Source organism: Gastrolobium bilobum, unplaced genomic scaffold (assembly GCF_033153095.1).
Source record: "Gastrolobium bilobum isolate Gb01-03AN ecotype WA unplaced genomic scaffold, APGP_CSIRO_Gbil_v1 utg2408, whole genome shotgun sequence".
Taxonomy (NCBI): Eukaryota; Viridiplantae; Streptophyta; class Magnoliopsida; order Fabales; family Fabaceae; genus Gastrolobium; species Gastrolobium bilobum.
Window position 1 is genome coordinate 113,769 of NW_026899693.1, and position 25,430 is coordinate 139,198.

At 34.4% G+C, this 25,430-nt stretch overlaps 2 protein-coding genes across 4 annotated transcripts; one reads left to right on the forward strand and one right to left on the reverse strand.

Moving 5' to 3' along the window:
• The first annotated feature begins 551 nt into the window (after positions 1 to 551).
• On the forward strand, positions 552 to 10,941 carry LOC133292642 (RNA pseudouridine synthase 5). Its single transcript, XM_061491081.1, has 14 exons — positions 552 to 736; positions 934 to 991; positions 1,891 to 1,918; positions 2,010 to 2,056; positions 2,138 to 2,228; positions 2,654 to 2,819; positions 3,199 to 3,286; positions 3,490 to 3,565; positions 4,159 to 4,234; positions 4,360 to 4,427; positions 7,911 to 7,980; positions 8,737 to 8,815; positions 10,075 to 10,168; positions 10,519 to 10,941. The coding sequence occupies exons 1-14, from the start codon at positions 649 to 651 to the stop codon at positions 10,606 to 10,608; spliced, it is 1,119 nt and encodes a 372-aa protein (XP_061347065.1). The 5' UTR covers positions 552 to 648; the 3' UTR covers positions 10,609 to 10,941.
• An 834-nt stretch (positions 10,942 to 11,775) lies between these two features.
• LOC133292604 (uncharacterized) lies at positions 11,776 to 21,481 on the reverse strand. Of its 3 annotated transcripts, none has more exons than XM_061491027.1 (4): positions 20,723 to 21,481; positions 19,435 to 20,295; positions 16,708 to 17,859; positions 11,776 to 14,985 (listed from the first exon to the last, which is right to left on the reverse strand). In XM_061491027.1, exons 1-4 carry the CDS (start codon positions 20,877 to 20,879, stop codon positions 12,065 to 12,067), a joined length of 5,091 nt encoding a protein of 1,696 aa, XP_061347011.1. In that variant the 5' UTR covers positions 20,880 to 21,481; the 3' UTR covers positions 11,776 to 12,064. The 3 variants fall into 3 exon arrangements, with proteins under 3 accessions (XP_061347011.1, XP_061347010.1, XP_061347012.1); XM_061491026.1 differs by having other exon boundaries at positions 11,776 to 14,988; XM_061491028.1 differs by having other exon boundaries at positions 11,776 to 14,988; positions 19,435 to 20,281; positions 20,723 to 20,841.
• Positions 21,482 to 25,430: the final 3,949 nt, after the last annotated feature.

Sequence of the window (25,430 nt, forward strand, 5' to 3'; positions counted from 1 at the left end):
ATATATGGGAAGGATATTGTGACAACCAAGTTGTGTTACTACCAAGTGACTACCAAGCAATCTCACCGTTAGATCGATTATGTTGATTCAACGGTTATATTTATTTCCATCTTTCTATGGTCATGATTCCCCATATTTAAAGTGAAAGCATTAAATATGGGAAATCATAACCATACAAAGGTGAAAATAAATATAAAATATTAAATTTGGGAAATCATGACAATACAAAGATGAAAATAAATATAACCGTTAGATCAGTATAATCAATCTAACAGTAAGATTGATTGGTAGTCACTTGGTAGTAACACAACTTGGTTGTCACAATATTCATCCCCAATAATATAAACATCTATCCTTTTAAACGATAAATGTGTTTCTCATAAATAAAACTAGGGTTTTGTGAATGTTATGTAACAGCAAAATGAATACATCATGTCATAGAAACATGTTTTTGCAGGCCCATCAAATATTAGAAAAAAAAAATAAACAAAAAAACTAGCACAAAAAACGATACGAGAGTAGGAGGAAACAAAATTGTACAGTAACATGACGTTAGCTTTTCCCATGAAACTATATTTTGAAAATATAATGGATTTATTGTTGCAGAGGTGAGGTTTTGTAATTCTGCTTTGGGAGCTTCTGTTCAGAATGGCGAGCACCAAAAAATTCGGATTTCCTTGGCCGGAATTCAACGACGGCCTCTCCTACCACGACGTCGTTCGACCCTCCGATTCTGGTTCACTACTCTCTCTCTCTCTCTCTCTCTCTCTCTCAAAGCTAGTAGCTATTTCCATTAAGTTAAGGGAACGCGCTTGAATTTTATTTGCACCTTCTTCTTTTTACCTTTTCATTTCTTTGGTTTGCTTCTTTTTTTGGTAATTCTTATGGATATTTCAACTCAATTTGATGGAATTTACGTTGTAACAATTTCAGGGTTGACACTGATAGAGTTTTACTCTAGCAAGTACAAGAGTTCAGCTCCCTTACAAGGGTAAGCTAAGATTTCCTCAACTACACACTTACCTTTTTATAAAAAAAAAAAAAATTAAACTTTACTCCCTTTTTATGCAATTGAAGGAAAATGAAGCAAGGGAATTTGGTAGTTTTTTTTTCTTCTTTGTTGTTTACCAAAAAAATAAATAAAGAACTTTAATTTGTTAATGTTACAAGTCCATATTGGTTGCCTATACAACTAATGTGGTCTTTATAAGACCTTGGGCACGTGGTGACCTCAAGGTCCGTAACAATTGATACTTTCATATTGAGAGTTGAGATTACGAAAAGGTTACTATATGCTGGATTAAGGTGCCTTTGGGCACTGAATATAGTGTCGATAGAGTGAAACTGAATATAGTGTCGATAGAGTGAAAGCCGCTCGCCCCATGACCTTGGCCAAAGGTTATTAATTGAAATGTTATCTAAAAACCTGAGGGAGAATGAAGTACATTAAGTGACATTTAATACAATGGGGATATAAATTAAGTTTTGCCAACTATAGTAGACCACTGAACTGAACTGAAGTGAAGTTATGAATTCTTGGTTAGCTATTTCTTCCTTTGCATCTTTATTGGGATAGAATAATCTTCTTGCCTCTATTGCAAATTCAATGTCTGCTTGTAGTTTCTATAACGAGGTTGATTTATCGGAATTGCTAAAATGGGAGAGCTATTGTCATGCATATCTCTTTTCCAGAGCATTTTTTGTTTTTAAGATGATTGTTGACCCTCCACTCTTGTGTTTTCCCCTCTCCCATAACATAATTCTTCTCTTATCTTAAGAGTAAATTTTTCTATCAATGTACTACTATTATTATATTGGAAACGAAGTTTGCTTCAATCCCCAAGACCCACAAAACAATAAAGAAAATATTATGTTCTGATTTTTTAACAGTTGGTTGCAGCGTATAAAAAGTGAGCAGGTTTGATCATCAACGTATCTGAAATAGTTGTCCACATGGAATGTATCATCTGAATGACTGATTGTCATATTAATTAATATGTTATCAACAGATAACAATCGATGGAAGAGTTGTTACTGATCTCAACACAGTCCTCAGGTTCTCTAATATAAATTTGCTATTCTTCTTAATACATGGTTTTATCCTATTATATGATGTTTCCTAACTTTTCCATATTAGAGTTGGCTCAAAGCTAGTTTATCATAGACATCCATGGAAGGAACCCGATGCACCACACATAATTGAAGTCTTGTATGAAGATGATGATATAGTAAGTGTTACTTTATGCACCATTGTGTATATCACTGCTTGTTTTCTATGACTGTTTTCGTCGGATCAATTATATTGAATTGAATATTTGAAATTACTTTCGTTGCTAATGGTGCTTTAGAATGCTATTGATGAGATTCAATTGACATTATACTTGTGTGTTACTTTAATAAAATTTAAATATGTTTGGTTCATAAGAAGGAGGAAAACAGAAGATAGAAAGATGTCTCTTAGCTAAATTGATATGTTTTTATAGTTTTCTGGCTGAATCCTCTCAGTGAGTGTTTAAATGAGTAGTGAGTACCTTCAGACTAAATTATGTGCTATTTTTGCTTCTCTCTACCAAAATATGTCATTGCAAGTACTAGGCAATTAGATTGTCTTCAATATTTGTTCTCTTAATTGAGACGTTGATTATGAATTCAGATTGCTCTGAATAAACCTTCTGGCCTGCAAGTTCTGCCTGGGGGTCTCTTTCAGCAAAGGACTGTTTTAACACAGCTTCAATGGGAAGCCAACAATCGGGGTACCTTTGAAGCACACCAAAGGCCTCATCCTGTTCCGGTACATCGCCTAGGGAGGGGAACTTCAGGTTATATATTGAATATTTCTGTTGAAGAGTGAAAGTGCTAGATTCTATCTGTTGCTTAGTTTGCTTTGAAAATGTTACATGCATGAACCAGAACTATGAGAGAAAAATAGTTTTATTTTTTTAGTAAATGGAAGTAGTTTTATTTTAATGTAATGCTAAACTTTGTTATCAGTTCTGAAAAGTTTATAGCCCTTTTATAATAACTATTTACTTGCTTGATTGTTTAATTACAAGTGGTAGTAGTATTTACATAGTTACCATTACCAGGGATTTTATACAAGTATGACTTGATCCTTTTCTTTTAATACCCTTCTGATGTTATAATTAACTATACCATGACACTTCCTATTGCTTTTATGATTGATTGATTGCATCACAGGAATTTTATTATGTGCAAAGACAAAACTAGCCAGAGCTCATCTTGCATCTTATTTTGCTGATGGAACATCTCACATTGGAGGAAAAAGGTTAGGAAAGAACCATATTTTTGGTTTGTCGAATCTTCTTAATTAAAAAGTTTTACCTTGTAGCCAGCCGCTTGCTTATCTTAAGTAGAAGGAGATTAAATCGAACACAGAAAAATAGTAGTTTTAAATTTTTAAAGTTGAAGTTAAATTTCTTACATAGGTACCTTGTTTCATTCATCTTATTCTGTTATTTATGGAAGCAGAGATACAAACCAGGAGCCTGGGAAGATTGCAAAGATATACCGAGCACTTGTGAGTGGGATAGTTGATAATGATAAGGTAACGCTGGCTAATTTTTTTCTCTTGTTTTTATGTGTATTGAGAATGATGTTTTTTGACTCCGCTCCCCTCTCCAAAATAAACTACACAGAAAAGAAAATTATAGGAGATTAAGAAAGCATGGATGTTTCATGGTGCATATTATTATGAATAATGATTAGACACCAGCAAGAACTTCTGTCAGTCATCTCTGCATTTATTTATACTACAGGAGATCTTTCACTTCTATAAATTTTATTTTACTGTCATATATGCTTCTTGAAAATAAACTAAAGTAGCTGGAATAGAGTTATTTGTTCCTTTTCCCATCTCTATGCAATTGTTATCATTTTCTTCTCGGAATAGAGTATTTGTTTAACTATCATCTATCCACTCTCCATAATTTCCATTAGATACGATAACTACTTTAGTGAGCATTTTATTCTTCTTTGAATATCAATCATACCTCCACCATATGTTTAATATCAAGGGACTATTGAGTTGTTGTTTATGCTTATTTAGAACATTTTGGTGCTCTGTTTATGTAGTTCGTAAATATTTTGCTATATTTTTTTATAAAATGCTTGTATAATTGAAGGTTGTTTCCTTCACAGGTGACTATTAATCAACCAATTGGAATGGTAAAATATCCTGGTGTTGCTAAAGGGTTGTATGTTGCTTCTCAATCAGGTTATTTTTAATCATTTTTTTTCCAAGTCTTCTGTTATTTTTATGATGTTTCCTTTTCATCATAAAACTGTCTTCTTTGACTTTCTGAATCATCCACTCATGCGTAGTTGTTCTCTTTGAACCAGGAAAACCAGCGCTCAGTGTAGTGGACATTCTAGAGAGAGACATACAAAAAAACAGCACATTGGTCCAGGTAGCTTAATTTTATGTTCAAGACCACATGTTTCTTCTTATGAGTCAACAGCCATGTAAACTTAAGGTCCTAGAAAAACATGAAGTGACAGGGTAAGAGAAAATAACTAAACTATCTACTACCACTATTTATCAGTAAAAACATTAATGAAAAATAATCATCATTTTAATAATTGATCACTTATAAAATATGAAACATCATATGAACCATTGGTTTAATTAAAAAATGTTTAGCACTGCTCTGTTCTCAGATATTGTTCAATATTCATTGATGTCCTATCAAACTGCATTCTAGGATAGTCATCCAAAAATTTTCACTATTATTTTAACATGCAACCTTTTGGCTACCCAAAGTTTTACTTGTTTTCTTCTCCTAATGATCCCTTTTAAGAGGCAATAGAAGAAACAAAGGCTACCATAAATTACAAATCCAGACTCTTTAGTGACATTTATCTTCTCAACTTATCTGGTTAAGAGTTGTCTCTATGGTCTCCGCATGTTTTTAAGATGGATATCTTGTCATATGGTTCTATAGTTTTCTTTCCCCTCTTAAATAATTCTTCTCACAGAAAAGAAATTACAATGTAGATATTAAAAAGTAAAAAATACAGAGAAGCCTATTGTTTAGAAGAATAATAAAAGAAAGACTGCGTGTTGCAAGACTCTGAATATACCATTATTGTGTTTTGATTAATTGGATGTATGCATGGTTCTTAAAACATCGTTCCAACTCGTAGAAACGGACATTTTTATGTTTTTTGGTCCAAAAACGTGTTGAAACGGTGGTAGAAACGGGATTTGGGTAGAAACGGTTGAAATGTCGAGTTGACTCGGTAAACTCGGTTGACTCGACGAGTTTACCGCGTTGACTCAGATCTGGAGAAAAAAAAAAAGAAATCGAGGGTATTTTGGGGAAATAACATTTCCCCCAAATTAAAACCAGAAGAAAAGCCCTATTCTGTCGGCGTTTGGCACTTTGGCTCCTCCTCTTCTTCGTGCCTTATTATTCACAAGCGACGAGAGGGCTGGTCAGCACTACAGTCCTTGCTTTTTCATCACCCAGACGCATTATTAGCTCTCTCTGTTCGTGTTGCTGTGTTTTTGCTCCAGCGCACCTGTTCACAAGTGACGAGCATCTCTGCTTAAAAAGTATGCCCATTTTCAACCTTTCGCTCCATTTACATACCATTCCTTTGTTAAACCATCTTCGCAGCATCCTTTGTTATTTGTTTTATTATTTGTTTTGTGTCTTTGTTAAACCATCTTATACCACACCCACCCCTCTTATTTTATTTGTTTTGCTCCTTTGTTAAACCATCTTGGCCGGAGCCAACCTTTTCTCCATCTATATACTATTTCCTTTATTTTATTATTATTTTTTGGTTAGCATGATGGCACCTTTTGATTCAAGTTAGATATTATATTTTATTATTTGGTTTGCTTCTTAGTTTCGTTTCTTGGCTGAAAGTCTGAAAATTGTTTTATTATTTATTGTGTTTTTGGCTTAAACGTGTTTTATTATTTATTGTGTTTTTGGCTGAAACTTGAAAGCCTTAAACTGAGATCATTTTTCTGAACTTTGATTAAATATAATTTGAAATCACATGGTTTCATCAAGTGCTATTGATAGTGTAAGCAACACTACCTCATGGTGTCAAACTCGCGAGTAAACTCGCAAACTCGGACAAGTTTACGCTTTTGGTCACCCTCAACGTTCCCGTTTCACTGCAAACTCGCTTTTGGCACTCAATCGGTAGAAACGCCGTGTTTTTTGGCAAACTCTTAAACTCTTACGAGTTTAACGATTTCAAGGAAATGGAGAAAAACCCATGGACCCGAAAATTTGACCAAAAACCCATCGTATAAATGGGTTTTTTAACACAAAAAACCCTAAATACTTGGTTCAGCCGCCATCGTTCTTGCTCATTGAGAGACAACGTCTTCTACGGCTCCTGCTCCACTGCCTTCTCTGGCTCCGGTAAGTGGAGGTTTTGTGGAAATGCAGTTCTGTGAAGCTGTGGTTCTTAGAAACCATCGTTGTTGCGGTGCTTCTTCCTGGTTAAGTTGTAGAAGACGACGCAGGCACTAGAAATCAATGTCGGCGGCGTGAAAGGGGAAAAGAGAAAGGAGGGGCAGAATGGGTATTACAAAAAAAAACTAGATCAATTAATTGACCTAATGGGCCAAGTCCAAAAGCAGCTCTATCCAACCCCTTAAAATAATTTTAGTAGTTATTTTGAATGAAGGCCTAAAGCTTTTAATATATATTTTTTTTTGGTGGATGAAAGCTTTTAATATTTAAATTTGAGAGAAAAATGCTGAAAATAATAATGATTTATTACTTTATTTAATTGTATTAATAATTATATGAAATTTGAAATGTGAATGTAAAATATTTTTACACTTATAATACATGAAAGTTAAATTTAATATTATGTATGTATATTAATAACTCATTTTTTATTTAAAAATCAATTGTGATATTAAAAGAAAACATATTTGATATTAAATTTGAAGTAAAAAAATTTAATATAACTAACATAACTCTGAATATGGATTTTAAGTAAAACATATTTGATATTTTGTTTTGGATCTTGATCTTTTGTGCTATGAATTTATGTGTTTGAGACATAATGTGAATATGACTATTGTATGACATTATTTTGCTGGTTGGTTAAATTAAATTTGCTTATTATATTACTTTATATGCATATAAATATATATAAATATTGTATCCTGTGTTACGGTTCTGCGATTTACGATTTTGGTTCATCCTTTCGAGTTTGCGTAGACTCTCGAGTTTGACAACCTTGCACTACCTTTTGATTTTAATATGTATTATGATGACTAAGTTTGAACTTAATTTTTATTTCCTTTAGTGTTTGGATTTAAATTTGTGATGACTTATGTATTGGTGTGTTCTGGTTTTATTTTGTACGTAGTAAACTCTTACGTTTCACGATTTTACGTTTTTGCTCACTCCTACCTTTTCTACGTAGACTCTATGTTTTAACAACATTGGATGTATGACTTTAACTACTAGTCTACTAGCTTCGAGTGCATTAAAGTTAACTGAGGGGATGGCCATTAATTGTGGAGTATAGTTGTTGATGCATGGCTTTTAGTGGATTACACTCTTTATTTTATTATATATAGCATATATGAATTTCTTTAGCATAATGCAAGACATATTGCTAGCTATTGGTTTTGCTCTAAAGAAGTTAGCCTGTTATTAGCAGCTTGCCATGATGAGATTGGCCTGTTAGCTAATAATTTGTTGGCCCCATTTTATTTATTTTATTGTTTAACCTTAGCTGAAAAACAATCAAGTGGGGAAAGGCTTGGTGGTTGTTTTTGATAAACACGATTTAAGTGCAAAAAATGGAAAGATATATAGTGGGTTGGGTAGAATAGAAGAGTGGTTTGAAAATTTTGGATTGTCATGAACAGTCTTATAACTTCCTCTGATTGGCTTGTTTAACAGGTCAAGATTCAGTCTGGACGGCCACATCAAATCCGCATTCATCTTTCTTTCATAGGACATCCTCTGTTAGGTAAATATTTAGTGCTAAATTATTTATGGTGCTTCATATGAAAGAGAAATAAAGTGAGATTTTCTTATAAGATGGACACAGTAATAAGAGAAGGTAGTAAGATTGCAAGTTTATCTTAAGCCTTTAAACTTATTCAATGGCTAAAATAGTAAAGTTTTGACCCTTTGAATTTGAAGTAAGTTTTAATGTTATTCTTGAAATATTTCTTTTGCTTCAGTTTTGTCTTCAAACTTTAAATTTAGCAAAGCCTACACCAATGTAATACTGTTATTAATGGAGAATGAAATGACTATTTTTATTAGGGTTTTAATTCGTAAATTAGAGTTTATGATTTGGGGGTTTTTAAGTTTATCAGTTGGGTATTTTATCCTTTGTTTAGTTCGTGTCTTAGGGATATGATTATCCTGGCTCATTGTATGTTTGTTTTTTACTCTATTGAGATTAAAAAATTTCATACAAATCTGTCTCTTTCAGAACGTAGGTTGCACCGACACACTTGATGATTGCAATTGCAAATTCTCATTTCTTAACATAATGAAAGAATAGTTAAACAGCATTTTTCCATACATCTTTTGACATCTTGAATCTTATACATTTAAATCAGTCTTTGAACGCATGCAACTACTGTTCCTATGTAATATGCATAATGACGGACTCACATTATCTTGTGAGTCTTGCCTCAGTTAACCTGAACTAGTCAGAAAGGGTTAATATCCTAGTCTTGTCCGTTTATCTTTCCTCTGGTTTTATTTGCAGGCGATCCTCTTTATGATGTTGGTGGGCAACCTAAATGCTTAGATTGTGACTTTGTGGATGAGACTTTTGCTGAAGATGGGTAAGTGCTTGTATTTTTATTTTACGAGAATACTTCCATTCATTCACACGATGTTCTTCTGTATAGTTACAGATTATTTCTCATTCTCTGTTACGCGATGATCTTTCCCTTACTTAACTTAAAAATTAAACACTAACTGAAGAAAGTTATGGAGAATCCAAGCAAATTTGTTAGTACCACGTTCTGGAATGTAAATCACTTCCTACCTCTGAACCAACATGTTTAAGGACATTCCAGCTGGTTAGCCACTATTTTTGTGCAACACTTTTTTTTGGGTACTTGAGTGCTTTTTTTGTATAAGAACACTTGGTGTTTGTAAATTTCTATCTTGACAAGTCATATGCTTCAGTAGAAGTATGTTATGTTATATAGGATAGGATCCTTTGACATCGGTGTCAAATTTTGAAATTTGACACCAAATTCCAACCGTTGATTTCCGCCAATCGACGGTTATCATTTATTGGAAATTACACTTATTAATTAATTATTAATTCCAATAAATGATAACCGTTGATTGACGGAAATCAACGGTTGGGATTTGGTGTCAAATTTCAAAATTTGACACCGGTGTCAAAGGATCCTACCCCTATATATATATATATATATATATATATATATTGTAGTTGCTAGAACTGCACAATTTGCGTTTCCATACGGTTTGTCAAGCCTCTGATTCATATCATTATTGAAGATGACTTTGAGAGAGGGGCTTTATAAAGTCGCTCACTCTTTGGATCTTATTTGCTATTCCATTGCCCTGTTCTCATTCTTTTGAAACACAAGCTTTACATAGCCACTTGCTCATTATTGTTTTGTTTTCATTCCTCTGAAACATAGTATTCATGCAATCATTTTATGTGATTCACTTATTACTTCTGATTATTTTTTTATTTTATTTTTGAGACTTATAGTTGTTGTGTCACTTCCCAGCTTAAAATTAAACATTTGCTGGGGAGGGTGGAGAGAGTCAAACTCAAACCGGATTAGTAGAGTCAATTAGGGCTTCGCATATCAGTTGGTAATTATAAAAAATAAAATAATAAATAAACATTTGCAATTCTTTGATATTTGTTTTACTGGCAGTTAATGACAAAAATATGATGGGAATTTGAGCATCAATTTTCTTTAATCAGAGTTGGATTATCCCTGGACTCCTTTAGTTCTTTTGGCTGTTCAATTTGTTGTAATTAAATATTTAAGGAAAAAAAAATATTGATTTGAAGTTTGATCCTAATCTCACTTTGCTTCTCTCTGTATAGGGGTTATCAAAGGCCTCACAAACCAGTTCCTGGAGATTGTGGCTATTATTTGCATGCGCATAAATTGTTTCTCTCCCATCCAGTAACTAATGAGGTATATTAAAAGTATTAATGTCAAATATCGATTCTTATAATAGTTGTTCGAAGATCGTATGACCAGGCATTTGGAAATGGAATTGAATTACCCTAGGATTAGTTTTAACCAGTTGATTTAAGAGTCAAAATTTACACTTATGCCATTTCCATTTGATTATATCATTTGAAGAATGAGTGCATATGGGTTGCTTTAAGCCATTGAGTTTCATTATCTGACCATTTTGGTGTTTTGCATCCTCAAGTCAAGAGATCCCTTCATGATGCCATATTATACGTGATAATGATGTTGCTAGACTTATATTTTTGGTTTCAGTTTCCAAATTTGAAAATTTTCGTGTGAACTTGCAGTTTATTGAAATCATTGCACCCCTTCCTTCCATCCTCCAGACATCGAAAGAGGCTCAGGAAATTAATATTACACAGCAAACAACTGATTAAGCTGTTGAAGTTGGTTGACTCCGAGGAAATGGAAAACATGGAGAGGAAGGTTTTAAGATGGGTCATCTCATCAGTTTGAAGGTAAACTGTCTTGCAATTATAGCAAATTACCATTGAACGATCTGAAACTTAAATTCGCGAATGAGGCAAACTATACAGCATTAAGTATGAATCACCAGGCTGTTTAAAGTCAGTCTCAAACCTTTTTATAGCCAATGAATCTGCTAGAAGTATCATATTCTCTAATGTCATATCGTTTTTAGGAACTCTAAATATACGCCAAGTCGGTCCACTGCATAATGTTTTTAAATTGCCGCACCATAAGACTTTGAGCACATTATCTCTAATTCGGTTGTAATGGATTAACATTATAATTCCATTCGAACTTATGCTTCTGCAAGAGGATAAGAAACCAAGAGAACAATGGTGCTGTTAAATTTTGCTTGCTGCTAGTCTGTTCCCTATCTTCTAAGGTGGTGTTTGGTTTGGAGCTTTTCAAGAGATATCTATGTTTCTCAAGTATGGCTTTTAGAAACACCATGTTTGTTTCAACATATTTTCACCAAAAATTCATCTATCCAATTTGTATGGATTTATGAGAAACATAGATATCTGCACTGTTCAGAAACCCAATTTGAAGGTAGAAATTTTTGAAAAACCAGTTATCTCACTTTTAATGCACTGTTGATTTCATAAAAGTTACCTAATTTTCCAGTAAAGTTTTTCCCCACCAAACAACTTTTTTTTACATAAACCCATCTATCTCACTTTTCAATCATTTCTCTATCTATTACATTTTCCTACTATTCCAAAAAAATTTACTCAACCAAACGCCTCCTAAAGAAATAATGCCGGTTTTTTGACTTCCAATACCAAAGCTACTTGAGCTTACAAATAAAAAATGTTACTTGCGAGATTAAGTCCTTCATGGACTTGAAAGGCGTATTGAAGACCTAGGGCCCCATGTTCATTATATAAATATACGCAATTTCCAACTATGGCACTTCAAAAGATGCTGCTCTTTTTCAGATTACCGATATTAAAAGAGCAAAACCATCGACTCCATTTCTGTTTTACTAACAGACAGAAAAGAAAGGGATACTAGCAAAAGCTTAAATTTTGTGCCTTTATTCTCTCTCTCCCATAGTGAATTAGAACCTCGAAATCTATCCAAACAGCCAGGTGACAGTTAGAATGAGCAGCGATGGCGACAAGAGATCCAGAATGGCAAGGTAATGGCAATCGCCCCTCCTAAATTTTTCAGAGATTATTTCTGTGTTTTCATCAAATACAACAAAAACAAAGCTGCTGCCATATTACAAGCACCTAAAAATTTTACCAAAAAGACGGGCTTGAGAACCATTAAATCGCCCCTACACTGTATTGAGCAATAACAAAAAACTATAATACAAGGCGCGGCGCGGCAAAAAGAGATGATTGCCGCTGAGCACATCAACTACCTGCCTAAGTCCCCTTTCCCTCCCCAAGATTCATCTTCTCTTTTGATACTCCCGGTCTGACCACCATACCTCTCAGAATTGGAATAATGCATTTTGATTGCAGCCACAGGATCTGAGACTCCACTGCATGATCCTCCCATAAGAATCCCCGCTCTTCCAACACCATTCATTCCCATCATTCCCATCCCCTGCTGTTGTAAACTTGAGATTGCTTCAAAACCATTTCTTTTCTGCATCTCTGAAAAAACATCTTGGCAGTGCTTGACATCTACCATAAATGGCTGCACTTTTGGACCGTCCCGACTTCTAAACATCTGATAATCAATCAACGCATTGCTGCCATTGATGTCTCTAGTTGTAAAAGCAGCTGCACCATTCAGGTGCAGATCATTATTCCTGGCAAATGCTTGCAATGTCTGTTGCTCCAATTTGGCAGAAGATGGAGGATAATTACTAAAGGCAGCAGGATATTTAGCTAGTAAGATGGCAGAATCGGGCAAGGATGAGAGACTAGTCTGAATTCTGTTCCCATCCCAATAACCATAACTCCTCATGGGAACATTTTCAAGGCCAAGATAATCATTACAGTCATTACGGTCGAACTTCAAAATTTTCAAATTTCCATCAGCATTATGATGGCCATTAAATTTCAGACTAGAAGACTTGCTGCTTAACTTGGGATGATGGTTACCATTTTCTTCACTTCCCTTGGCAGTCAAATTAGGTTTCTGAGCAGATGAAGGATTGGTTAGTATCTTACCAAACAGTTTCACATCACCATTTCTGGATGTTTTTTCAGAATCTGACAAATACCGTAATGATTTGAAATGATCATCGAATTTTTCAATCCTTTGAGACAGAAGAGGCAACTCAGTTGCTGAACTGCTGCAATTCATGTCCCCATTCACTTCTTTCTTAATGGATACTTGCAAAGGATAGCCCTGGAGGATGCTAACTGCCTCAACACGGTCTGATGAATTCCCAGGAATAGGAAGCTGATGGTCACCACTGCTGATGGACTTGTGACAAAGCATATCTCTACTTCCCTGAATATCACAAGTAGAAGACAGTCGATCTTGGCTAGCACTTTTCTCACTATGAAAATCTGTAGCAGCAGTATTTTGCAACAATGAATTTGCAGTTGGATGAAGATCCTCCATAGACAATGCTGACATATGAGGCTTTCCAAGGGACACATTCTTATTTTCAGTATTAAAACTCGATACTGAACAAGAATTGCCCAAAGAAGAGAGTGACGCATTTACTGTAGTGATTGAATCTTGCCCAGAGCTTTTCAATTTAACTACAACATCTGGGTCAACTTTACTTTTATCACTTCCATCAAGACATTGAGGTGAAGAAACTCTTTGCCTTTCCAATCCATTTACAATACCCCCAGAAGAAACCTCAGAAACCAATCTATACTCAGCCACAGAATTACTCTTGCATGGTTCACTTATCTCCAAAGCAGAAATCAAATCTGTAACTGCACCTCCCAATTTATTTGCATTATCTTTTCCAACTTCTGTACTATCTGACATAAATATAGCTGCTTGTCCACTGGTTGAACCAAGCTTCTCAGAACTGCACAAGCCAACTTTACAACCATCAGAGCCCAGTTTAGGTTCGTCCTTAATTGTACATGCATCAGAAACCACATTTACATCTTCAAGATCTGTTTTTGTCCCATTAATTTCCTTTGATTTGTTCAATTCAGCTGAAAGCTTCTGAACTTGACCGGGAGTAGATTCATCATGGTATGTGTTCATGACATAGGAAGGAAGGTCCTCATCTGTTTTAGTGCCAGACTTATCAGTATCAACAACACAAGCATCATCTGTGTCACTCCTGCCATCATTTGCATCATCATTCACTGGAGATCCAACATTTTCAGGTATGGGGCGCATGAGATCCAATCCAAGGCATTTTCGAGCCTTGCTGAAGAAAATTTTGCACTGTTCTTGGGACCTTGTTCCTACACACCTTGCTATCTTTGCAAAATCCTTGCCAAAAGATGATACAGCCTGAAGAAAAGCCGCCTTCTCCTCATCTGTCCAATCAGTTGGATCCATTTCGCCACAGCTCTCATCTGAACAAGTGTCATCATCAACATCCTGAGAAACATCAAGCATCAAGGGTTGTTTGCATAAAGGGTTCTCTTTCAAGAGCTTTCTATCCCTGTTACCTTCTACAGGATCAATTGAACTTGTTATGCAGGAACTCATAGCCTCAGATGAAAGAGAACCACATATACCAGCCAATACATCAGCTGCAGCAGCAGTGTCTCTTTCATCCCCAAAAATGTCAAAACTGCTTGATCTCTCTACGATGCTATACTCGCCCCTTGATGTTTTTACATTACCATATCCCCTCCAAAGGGAACTTCCTGCACGCAATTTTCTATTACATGCAATGCCATCTGCCATCACTGAAGCTGCACTTAAAATCTCAAGCGAAGCAGCATCCACTTCACGATTCCATTTTTTACCAGATGCCACCAAGCCAGTTTTAGCTGAAAATGACTTCCCTAGCTTACCAACATCTTGCTTCTTAAGTTTCTCAAAACAATCAGATTTGTGATTTTTGTAGTAGAATTCAACACAATCAGCAGTTGTCTTGTGGTCAAGGAAAGAAGCAATTTTCCGAAAATCTTTTCCAAAGGCAGCAAATTTCTCGAAGAAAATTTCTCTCTCATCTGATGTCCAAGGATTGATCATAGCCCTTTCTTTCTCAATAGCCAATGGATCTTCAACCAACCCATTACTAGATAAGAACTTTGAAATCATCTTCTCCTTCTCATCCAAAATTAATGCTGGCATCTTCAGGGTATTCCTCTGAACTTTAACTTGGGGTTCTGAAAGCAGTTTGCTTGTAAAATTAATTATATCAGAAGTTGGCACCAAGCTTAGATGATTTCCTGCTGCAAACAATTGAAAAAAGAAAAAGAAAATAAAGAAGCATAGTTATTATCACAACAAGGCTAAATAATTTAGGAACAGAACAAACAACCAAAAAATAATCATTGACATAAAATATTATAAATTTGAACCTATCATTGAATTCACAGGAGAAAGTGTCTTTGATTTGATTATTAGAAAAAGAAATTACCATAAATATCTGACTTTCCATTTATGTATGTTTAGATTGATTGCCAGCCACCAAGTTAGTTTGGCTGAGAGAGTGCCAATAGCCATGACTGACACTAGCAAATTCTCCACATTAGGGAAGTGCAGGAGCTTCTTTGGGGTTGGTTTCAAGTGTAGGCTCAAACCACAGCAAGGTTAGTCGGTTCCAAAATTTTTGGAACCAAAACAACAAAATTTGGAGAAGCTACCAATCCAAACCAAATAGGAATTTGATCAATCCTTTGCTCTAACCTTATGTCAGAGAACTGAACCAAAAACTCCCTCTATCATCAATTGAATCACTGTTAGAGACCAGTAACCTATCTTCTCTTCGATCCAATCACCATTACCATGTTTACTTTTTCTTTCCAAGGAACTTTGTTCCCTGGTTCCTTCACTAAAAGCATTTTACTAAGCAACTCTAATATGCATTTAGAAGTTTTGAACGGCACTAAAATGCACATTAACATTGAAAGAGGCTATTCATCATAACAAAAAATACGATCTAAATACTAAAGAAGACTAGATTATCACACATTCACACCCGATGATATGGTTGTTAAACCTGAAGGAGCTACATACTTTATTTACCTCTCCAAGGCAGAGAATCCTCTTCAAATAAAGCAGGCCCAAAAAAAAACTCGAGAGCTCATCAATACCTCTGGTGTATTTACCAAATAATAATAACAATCCACGAAACAATTCTACACCATAACAACTAAAGGAACAAATTATTGACCTCTCCAAGGTTCTAAAATCAATTTTGCACCATAAAAACTAATACTCTCTTTTAGAGAGGGTATACAAGTACATTACAAAGTTCTTTTCCTACACTAATAACAATCTCGTCATCACTTCTTTTATTCTGCCTAAATGACACAACTAAACCGATCCACGGCCTACGTCCCTATACACTTAACAGCAGCACTCTCTTTTAGAGAGGGTATACAAGTACATTACAAAGTTCTTTTCCTACACTAATAACAATCTCGTCATCACTTCTTTTATTCTGCCTAAATGACACAACTAAACCGATCCACGGCCTACGTCCCTATACACTTAACAACAGCACAACACTAGAAATATCCAGTGGTTGATTTCTCACATGGTATCATCATAATGCTGCAATAATCAAATATGAACTTAAAACCATGCCAATCACTGAACAAGGCTGACATAAATTTTGGTAATCTAAAAAAGAAATTCAATTGATAAATAATCAAGAGAAGCCCTCCTCCTTCAAGTATTGAGTTCACAAGGAGATATGCCTGCCAAGAGAGTAGCAAGCACCAACACACATAATAAAAGGTTTCGAAATCATCAAGAACTTTTGTTTCTAAAAAAAACCTATATGAGAAAATTGACAAGTTCTTTATTTCATCATAAACAAAGCACCAATTGCCATATGAAATCCAATCAAAAGCATAATTTTCTTAGCTGACCTAACTATACAAGGAAAGACAGTGCAAAATCACTGACCCATGTTAAGTAAAAGAATTGATAAAAATTCATACCAGGGAAGGCAAAACGTGATCGAATGGAAGATCGATTCTTGGGATTAACATTACAGGTAGTTCGCACACTTATTTCACTCTTCTTGTGAGATTTTGGGCGGCATTTCTTTATAGACAGTAAGCGCATATCTTCTTTCCACAGGTGATGCAAGGCTTTGAACTTAAGTGTGATAACTCTTTCCTTAAATCTTGCAAACTGCTTTTTCTCTGCAAATTTTTCCATAATCAATGTATGGGAGTATGAGTTCCTGCCAGCTCCCATATTACCAATCTCACAGCATCCTTTGGGTAATAACTTAGCAAATACTCCATCTGCTTTACTGACAGATTCTTTATTGGAAGAAATAATTGTATTGTATAAAACATCCTCCATGCCAGAACATAAGCTTGCACCAGAGGTGGCATCCATGCTATCCTTTACATCCATAGACATATTGCCATCACCACAAGCAGATGCACTGGCATCTTTCCTAGAAGTACAGGGAACTAAGCATTTCATGGCTGTAGACTGAACAGCATCCAAGTCCCCAGAGAGGTTCGTATCAATTGAAGAAACTGCTTTAATCAAAGGCAGAGGCTCAACAAATTTAGAAGTAGCTGTTCCTGGACTATCAATATCCTCTTCATTGCCATTTTCATGAGTACTATGTAAATTTGTTGAAAGAGGCATCTTCTCCACATCGGGTTCATCAGAAGTAACAATTTTCAATGGCACTGGCCAAGTGACCTTATCAGAGACTCCAACATGTTCTTCACAAGATTTTCCATTCTTATCTACCAGCTGTGAGCCCAATTCTGCTGGACGCGTACATCCATCCACAGATTCATGTTTTAGTGACTTCAGTTCATTTTCAAGTGAATCAATTTCAGATTCAGTCATCTCCACTACCTTTGAAATGTCAGCTTTCCATATCAACAACTTATTCATTGCATTGGATCTCACTAGACCAGAATCCACAGAACTTGGATCATCAGATTGTACTAACTCAACAATTGAAGAACCCAAATTATTCAAGGAGTCATCATCCAATTTCTCTAAATTAAAAGAAACTTCCGGTAGATGATTTTGGGACCCAGGAACAGGTGAAGTGGTCAAATTACTAACATCATTGTCCACATTGGCAGTCTTTCCAAATAATTTATCATCCACACCTGCCACAAGGTGAAAATCAGGTTCTGACAAACAATACATAAAAGGGAAAACAAGTAGTATATAATACAACAATTACACTACTGTTACAGTAAAATGAAGGGAAAATCTAAACTAGCATTTCTCATATAAGCTCAGGGAAAATTGATCTTGTCAAAAGAAGAGTATAAGCACACAAAAATGGGATAATTAAATATAAGATATCCTGGCAAAACTTATTTTCAATTTAAGGATGAATAGCCAAAAAAAGTGGATAACAATTTGCAAGACAGTTAATATGTTGACTTGATTGACCATTCTTTAGGATAATCCATCTTCAAATGGTCATATGTTCACAGAAGATATCATCTGAATTGTAACTCTCCAACTACACTTTGTCATGCTCCAACCCAAGTTACCTTAATTTAAAACCAGGGCACAATAAATATTCAAGAAACAGCATCTCAATAGTTAAAAACTGAAGGCAGCAGCAATACTGCAGTTGAAATGTCAATTCTTGTGAACATTGATCAATCATGGAAAGATGTCCAAAACAAATTCTTTTTTGTCTAATTAAAATTGTAGTCCCCATTGTTTCAACTTAGTCCTTAATTTTTATTTTTATTTTCAAATCAGTCTCCACACGTTTTCAAACTAGTCCCGAACTCCAACTCCTGTGTAACACCAACATTATATATTTAGCCCTATTGGACATTTTGAAGTAAAGAAAGAACATCTAAATGAGCACTTACAGAACAAAAAAGAGCACATGCTCAGAACAATTGAGTACCAACAAGAGCACATATGGGAGGTTTTACAGAAAAAAGAAGCACTTAAAGGTCCACCTACTAGAAATAGAAACACTTACCTAGTTAACCAACTGATGGTGTTAAACCAGCACACACTATCTTGAGATCGTTTGTAAGTAAGTGTATGTACTGATTTGAAAGGAGGGAAAAAAACTACACACACTAAATTGAAAACAAGTGGAACCTTTGTAAACCAAAATTTCAATTAACCTTTTTTTTTTAATAAAAGAAGGAATTAGAGTTAGGAGGATAAGAGATCATCCTTAAAATAAAAAGAAAACACAAACAAAAGAGAACAGAACAAGGAAAAATGAATGAAGCAAAGCTATTTTTGTGATAAAGGAAGAAATTCATTAAGATAAGATGATAACAAAGAGCTAGGAAGGTAAAATATCATTCTTAAAAAAAAGAAAAACACAACAAAAGAAAACAAGGAAATCATCAGTGAAACAAAGCTATTAAATCCCATTTTAAAATCGCAACTAAGAAAACAGTAAGTATAAAGGAATATTGACTCACGAACAGATTTGCCTTGCCAAATATCGGATTATTATTTCACTGCAGTTCTATATAAAATAGCAAAATAAACACCATAATATCAGAGTATTATTCACTATAATTATGAATATATGATTATATAACAAGATGTTAAGTTGTTAACCATGCTGTCCTGAATCAGATGTTAGTTGATTACCAGTAGAAAACAGTTAAACAAGTTAAATTGCATTTGGTTCTTATAGCTCTTTGATTGAAGGATTTGAAACACTAACAGAGTGCCCCACAACATACCTGGTGAGGAACTGCAGGCAACAGAAGATGGAGTTGCGGGAGATGCACAGCCCGAAAATCCTGTAACTTTTGGGCTATTATCTACTAAGCTGGGACTGAGGAAGTTACAAGGTTCCATGTTACTAGTAGACAGGACAGGGCAATCTTTGTTTGCACTTACATCAGGCCCCTCAACTTTTTTCTTCTCATATTTTGCAAGACCCTCTCCCCAGTTTAGCCTAGGCTTCTTTCTAGAAGTTGTATCTTCAGATGGTGCAGAAGATGTCACACATGCAGCAACTTCCCCAGAATGCGACTCAATAGCAGTTGCATTTTTGGGTTGCAACTCAGTCTTCGCTTCATAGGAATCTGCCCCTCCCATGCTCCTTGAGCTACTTGAGTGGCTAAAACCTGAGCCTCGAGAAGACAGGCTTCCAGAACGGGTCCATTTGAGTGGCTTCCAGTCAATTGAACCCAGTGAATTCTCTCTATCACATCTCGGACCTGTTCCCAACCCATTGACACCACCCATCCTATCATGCTGGTCTTTCAAATGGTGCTGATCCCAACTGTTTACGAGATCAGTATGTGGATGAGAGGAATAAGTTAGGTCATCATCAACTGACCTCTGGTCATTATTCACATCTGGTGGCCTCCTGGACACATTTAGAGAGCCATTGGTGGTTTCCCATGAATGTCCTCTCCAATCTCTTGGGCCAAAGGGTCCTCTATTCTCCCTACTGCTCCTGCTATATTTTCCATCCCCCCGTGAGATTGATGGCCGACTATCTTCCTCCAGCATCTTGTCACCGGTCCGAGAAATCGCATACCCGTGACCAGATTCTTCGGAAAACAGGTGCCAACCTCCCTGCTTACCATGACCTTCCGAAGATATTTAAACAAAAAAGGAAAATAGGAAAAAAATCAACAGAAGCAAAGTATATATTCTCACACCGAAAAAAGGGGGAAGAGAAAGAGGAAAGAAATCTTGTGTTGTTGTGTGGGGGGGGGGGGGGGGGCTTCCTTCTCAAGGGTTAAAAGTAACATTCCAATAACAAAAAACTACACGCACAGATCTTCAACAATCAACACAAGATTTACTATCAAGAACCTATCAAATAAGCAGAGGTTAATCGACCAAATCTTAAACCACTCAAAAATTCTATTTCTTTCCAAGGAAAAAAAAGGCACAAAAATGTAACCTACTCAAAAATCGGTGGGTTTTATTATTTGTTTCGGTAAACAAATCGCATCAAAATGCTAAACAAACATAGATTTGGAATCGAAGACCAAAACAATTCAAACTCACCTGGCGGTCTGCGGAACTCGGGGGATCCCCACCGATTGAAGTCTCGGTGGTGGGACGAATCTCTCCATCTCGCCACAGATCCTAGTGATTCAGACCTCTCGTGCTTCCTCTCCTTGAAGAAGTCCTTTCGATCCCAAGGCAATGGTTCAGGCGGCATCAAAACCAACCCAATAGCATGGGCAACCACGGAAAACAAAACCTTATTAACCACACAGCGTAGCAAACCAACAAAAACCAAACCACACCACCGCCAAAACAAATCCACACAACCTCCAACTCCAGATCCCACGCTCAAGCCGAATTCACAACACTGCACCAAATCTAGGGTTCACAGAGCTAAAGAACGCCGATTCGCAAGGTTCCTCGCCCAAAGATCGAACAAGAAACCGCACGCGGCAACCAAATCACCGCGCCGCACACCAATCTAGGGCTTCCCCACAGCTCCAAGACGAAAACCTCAAAAAACAAGAATCAAAACGTACAGAACAGAGAAAAACCTGCAGATTTCACGACGGAAAAGAAAAGCAAACAGACAGATAGAGAATAACTTCAGAGGCGGCGATTCAGATCAGAAACGGTCGCCATAAACAGTGAGGAATAATAAGCCACGGATGCTGGATTCAAACTTGGAGGTGAGATTTCTGTGTGTCTATAGCATAGACTGTGTGCATCCCCCTCTCATTGAAAATTTTCTCGGATGTTTTCTTGGCTGGTGGAAAATCTGCCTATGGGGCGAGAAAGTGAGAACATGAGACGATAAGCTTGAGAGCGAGAAATGAAAGAGATGGAGAGAGAAAGAGTAGTAGCGGATCTCAACGCTTCTTATAAAACCATATTTCAAACTCGTTTCGAATCCGTAAATATATTATTTTTTAATTTTTTTAAATTTTTTTTTGGATCTTTCGCTTTTTTTAATTTAATTACTTTTTCTTCTATGAGCTTTTCTTTGTGAATATGGCCGTCTTGTATAATCAAAATGCCCATTGTTTCGGCCGTTATTTACGGGAGCAGTAAACATCCTTCCGACGTGACCATAGTACCCTTGTGATGTTGTCATATTGCAGGAACTTTAATACTTTTAAACTGTTTTAAAAAAATTTAAAGTTAATTTTTATTCAATCTTTCAAAAAAATTGAAGACAATGTAAAATATTCAATTTTTTAAATAAAATTTAGTATCTTATTCTTACGAGCTTTGTTTGTGAAAATTCGAATATAGCATTTGATATCTGATTATATAACATTTAATATCGAAACAAATTATAATATTGACATTTGTCAAATGATATAAAATCTAACGTTCACTAAAAAGTTACATTCCATTTTCGTTCAGTCGTTAACTTTTCTCATTAATTAACAATGATTGGTTGCATTAATTTTTCGGTTATTTTTTAAATAAATTACTGGTCGAAGTAAGAGTAAATCTCGAAATAAATTTTACCCGTAAGGTCATCAAAATTCAGATCCCGAATCATAACTACTGTGTAGTGGATCTGTCAGTGAAAAAATTTAGGGAAAAATATTTTTTTTAAAATGACATAACTTATATTATTTCACTCTTATAAAAAAGTGAGATTCATATCTTTATATTTTTTGTCTATTCTCTCTTCTCTTTTATCTATCTATTTCTCTCACTTAAAATGACCTAATTTTATATCTTTTCAAATGATACAAATTTTTTCCAATAATTTATGGTTAGTACAAAGTTATCTTACTTGTTGCGTAGTATTTTTTTTTTGGTTTTTCGGGATTTCTGTGTTTTGTATGAAGTTAAATATTTTCTTCCCAGAAATATTGACAACCAAGCAAAAGATATAAATATATACATTTCTCTCTTAGCTACAAGCTATAAGTATTTTATTTTTTTAAATAATACTATTTACTTAGTTATAATTTTTTATTGAAAGAAATAGATAGAAGAAAATTAAACAACATTTTTTATTTAAAATAATTTTTTAAAAATATTTCCATATAAAAGTAAATCTTGGAAATGGATTTTCTTGTATCTTGTTCATGTTGAAGATCTCAATTATTTAGTTGTAAATTAATTATCATAATTTTAAGGAAGAGATTCATAAAATAAGAGAGTAAAAATTATAATTGAAATTTTAAAATAATATGATTATGTAAAAAGAAGACACGAAATTATCTATTCTCGTAATTTTTTAAAATTACTTTTGTCTGTGGCAAATGAGAATGATGACAAAGGACAAACTCTATATTAACTTTAAAATGCACGCATTACAGCCTTATTATTGCATTTTGTTCGAATAAATTATTTCGTAGGCGTAAATGTGTGACCGGAATTGGAACACTTTTTTTTTTACCAAACTTCAAAGGCTTGTCCTCTCATGACAAGAAAATGTTATACTATATAGAATATTTAAAATGATTAGAAATCCAATGCACGCCAACATGAACCATCACACGTAAAGCTACAAAACAAGTCAACTTGAGGGAGGTTATGTTCAAATGGGTTAATCTGGTCATACTCACTTTACTAATGAGCTAGAAAAATAGCAAACCCAGCTCCACCCACCCGAGTAAGTGTGTTAAACAGGTTGGCCCACCTAAATTAAAAAATAAAAGCAATGAAAAAAGTTAAAAAAAGTCTAGGAAGGAAGTCATCTATATATTTATAGGTAATGTGTATAGAATATATATATTTATAGGTAATGTGTATAGAATATATATATATATATATATATATATATAATTTATGTATTTATCTTTGCTACAAATCTGACCTTGTTCATAAGACTTTTCCAAAGACAAATGGACAAGCTTGCATGCCCTCAATAACTCAATCCATTGCTATCATGCTAACCGCCAATTTCAGTATGGTCCTTTTGTTAATTAAGCCATTGACCTTATTATAGGAAGACAGACAATCGAACTTAAAACAGTATATAAAAATAGAAAAATACTAGATACAGTCTTATATATATAATAAAAGGTTTTATAAGAGTTATGTTGTAAGAAAAGTGATTGTATAATGTTATAGGATTCGTTTTGCGTGCCGTAATTTTCTTTTCTTTTTTCTTCAAAAAGTGTGGGGCCCACAAAATGTTGTGTGTATAAAAAAATTTGTTGTATCATGTTAAATGACAAATGTAAACTCTCATAATAAAATAAATAAATGGTTTTTTTTTAATAGAAATCAAACTTAAAAGCCGTTTGTATTACACTAGTAGCTTTTCTTATACTGATTTTTTTTTATAATCTTAAAGGCTAAAACCAGCTTCACATAAATTAAATTAAATTAATTCTTATACTGATTTCAATTACCTCTTTGAGTATCCAAATCAGAATTTAGTTATAATTAAAGTTATAACTACAAAGATATATTTGGTAATTGAACCCAAATTTTCTCTTCATTTTATTTAGCTTCTGTTGTCAACTGAACTACATCTATTGAGTGTTGAAGACTTGAAATCCACAAGGTCATAAATTCAAAATTTATTGCCACAATTGAACATGTTAAAAAAATAATGCAAACACATTTTTTTTTTGGTAAATAACGACAAGTACAACATTTTTTAAATTTTTGATAAATCATATATATTTTTTATTGGAGACAATTCGTACTAAACTTTAAATTCTTCCTAAAAATAATATCAGATAAACGAGAGTTTCATCTACTAAACTCTTATATACCCACTAAACAACTATTATTTAATTACAAGTACAACATATTAAATTAAATGGCAGCGATATGCTTTTGCTAAATAGAAATCAAGTCCCAGTTTGGGAGTCAAGGCCCCAACCCGTCACTGCACATTTTGCGGTTTCAATCGTAATCGGATTCACCAAATTTAGTTTTTTTGTATTAAATTGGTAACAGAGTCAATCATTCATGATGAGATATTTTTGCATGTTTGACTAAACGTAATGAGAATTTTTCTTTTCTCCGTTTTTTTTTTTTTTTCATTCACTAGAAAAAACTTATTTTTTTTTATTTTTTTTTTTGTAATAAGAAAAAACTTATTTGATACAGGATAACCATGGCTAATGTGCAGACTTTAAGTTTTCTTTTCTACATGACTATGATCTTCAACTTAAGTATTTTTCTCTTCGATTTTAAAGACACAATCCAGACATCAATAACGTATTTATGAAAATTCTTTAATTTTAGAATGCTAGCTGGAAGTTTGAAGCTGAATAATCAAAATATAAAACGCACATCACTGACTTAGCTTATGACGTTATTTGGTATGCATATTTTAATACAAAATTTAATACGTGTGGGCAGCACCATAACTCTTTCGAAAAAGGTTGTCAATAGCAAATTTTTAATTCTTTCATTGTATTACTCCTCTCATTTTTAATCACTCAGAATATATATATTTTTTTTTTTTGATAACATAGAATATTTTTTTCATGAGAGTGTTCTGGACCTAGAAATGGGTTCCACCCCCTTGACTTATTGCCCTTGCATTCCCTGGTGATTATGCAAACCCCATTATTAATCATCTTCTTTGGATCAGGAAAAAAATTATATTATGCCATAATTTAAAGGATTTGGTGTTTATCATTTTAAATGATATAAGTTATGTCATTTAGAAGAAAGATAGACACACAAAAAATAGAAATCATGGGAGAGAGAAAGTGATAGTTTTTTTAATTTAAAATTTAAATAAAAAAAATTCTGTGTCTGTCTCTTTTAAAATGACAGAGTGTTATGTCATTTAAAATGACAAATATTTTTT

What these genes read in the sequence shown, in the direction of transcription:
- LOC133292604 (XM_061491026.1), bottom strand. Translation starts at nt 20,879, where the DNA reads ATGCCGCCTGAACCATTGCCTTGGGATCGAAAGGACTTCTTCAAGGAG. An exon ending in CGAGTTCCGCAGACCGCCAG is followed by an intron (nt 20,296 to 20,722) that starts GTGAGTTTGAAT and finishes TATCTTCGGAAG; the next exon opens with GTCATGGTAAGCAGGGAGGT. An exon ending in TGCCTGCAGTTCCTCACCAG is followed by an intron (nt 17,860 to 19,434) that starts GTATGTTGTGGG and finishes ACCTTGTGGCAG; the next exon opens with GTGTGGATGATAAATTATTT.
- LOC133292642 (XM_061491081.1), top strand. Translation starts at nt 649, where the DNA reads ATGGCGAGCACCAAAAAATTCGGATTTCCTTGGCCGGAATTCAACGAC. An exon ending in GTATGTTGCTTCTCAATCAG is followed by an intron (nt 4,235 to 4,359) that starts GTTATTTTTAAT and finishes TCTTTGAACCAG; the next exon opens with GAAAACCAGCGCTCAGTGTA. An exon ending in CATAGGACATCCTCTGTTAG is followed by an intron (nt 7,981 to 8,736) that starts GTAAATATTTAG and finishes TTTTATTTGCAG; the next exon opens with GCGATCCTCTTTATGATGTT.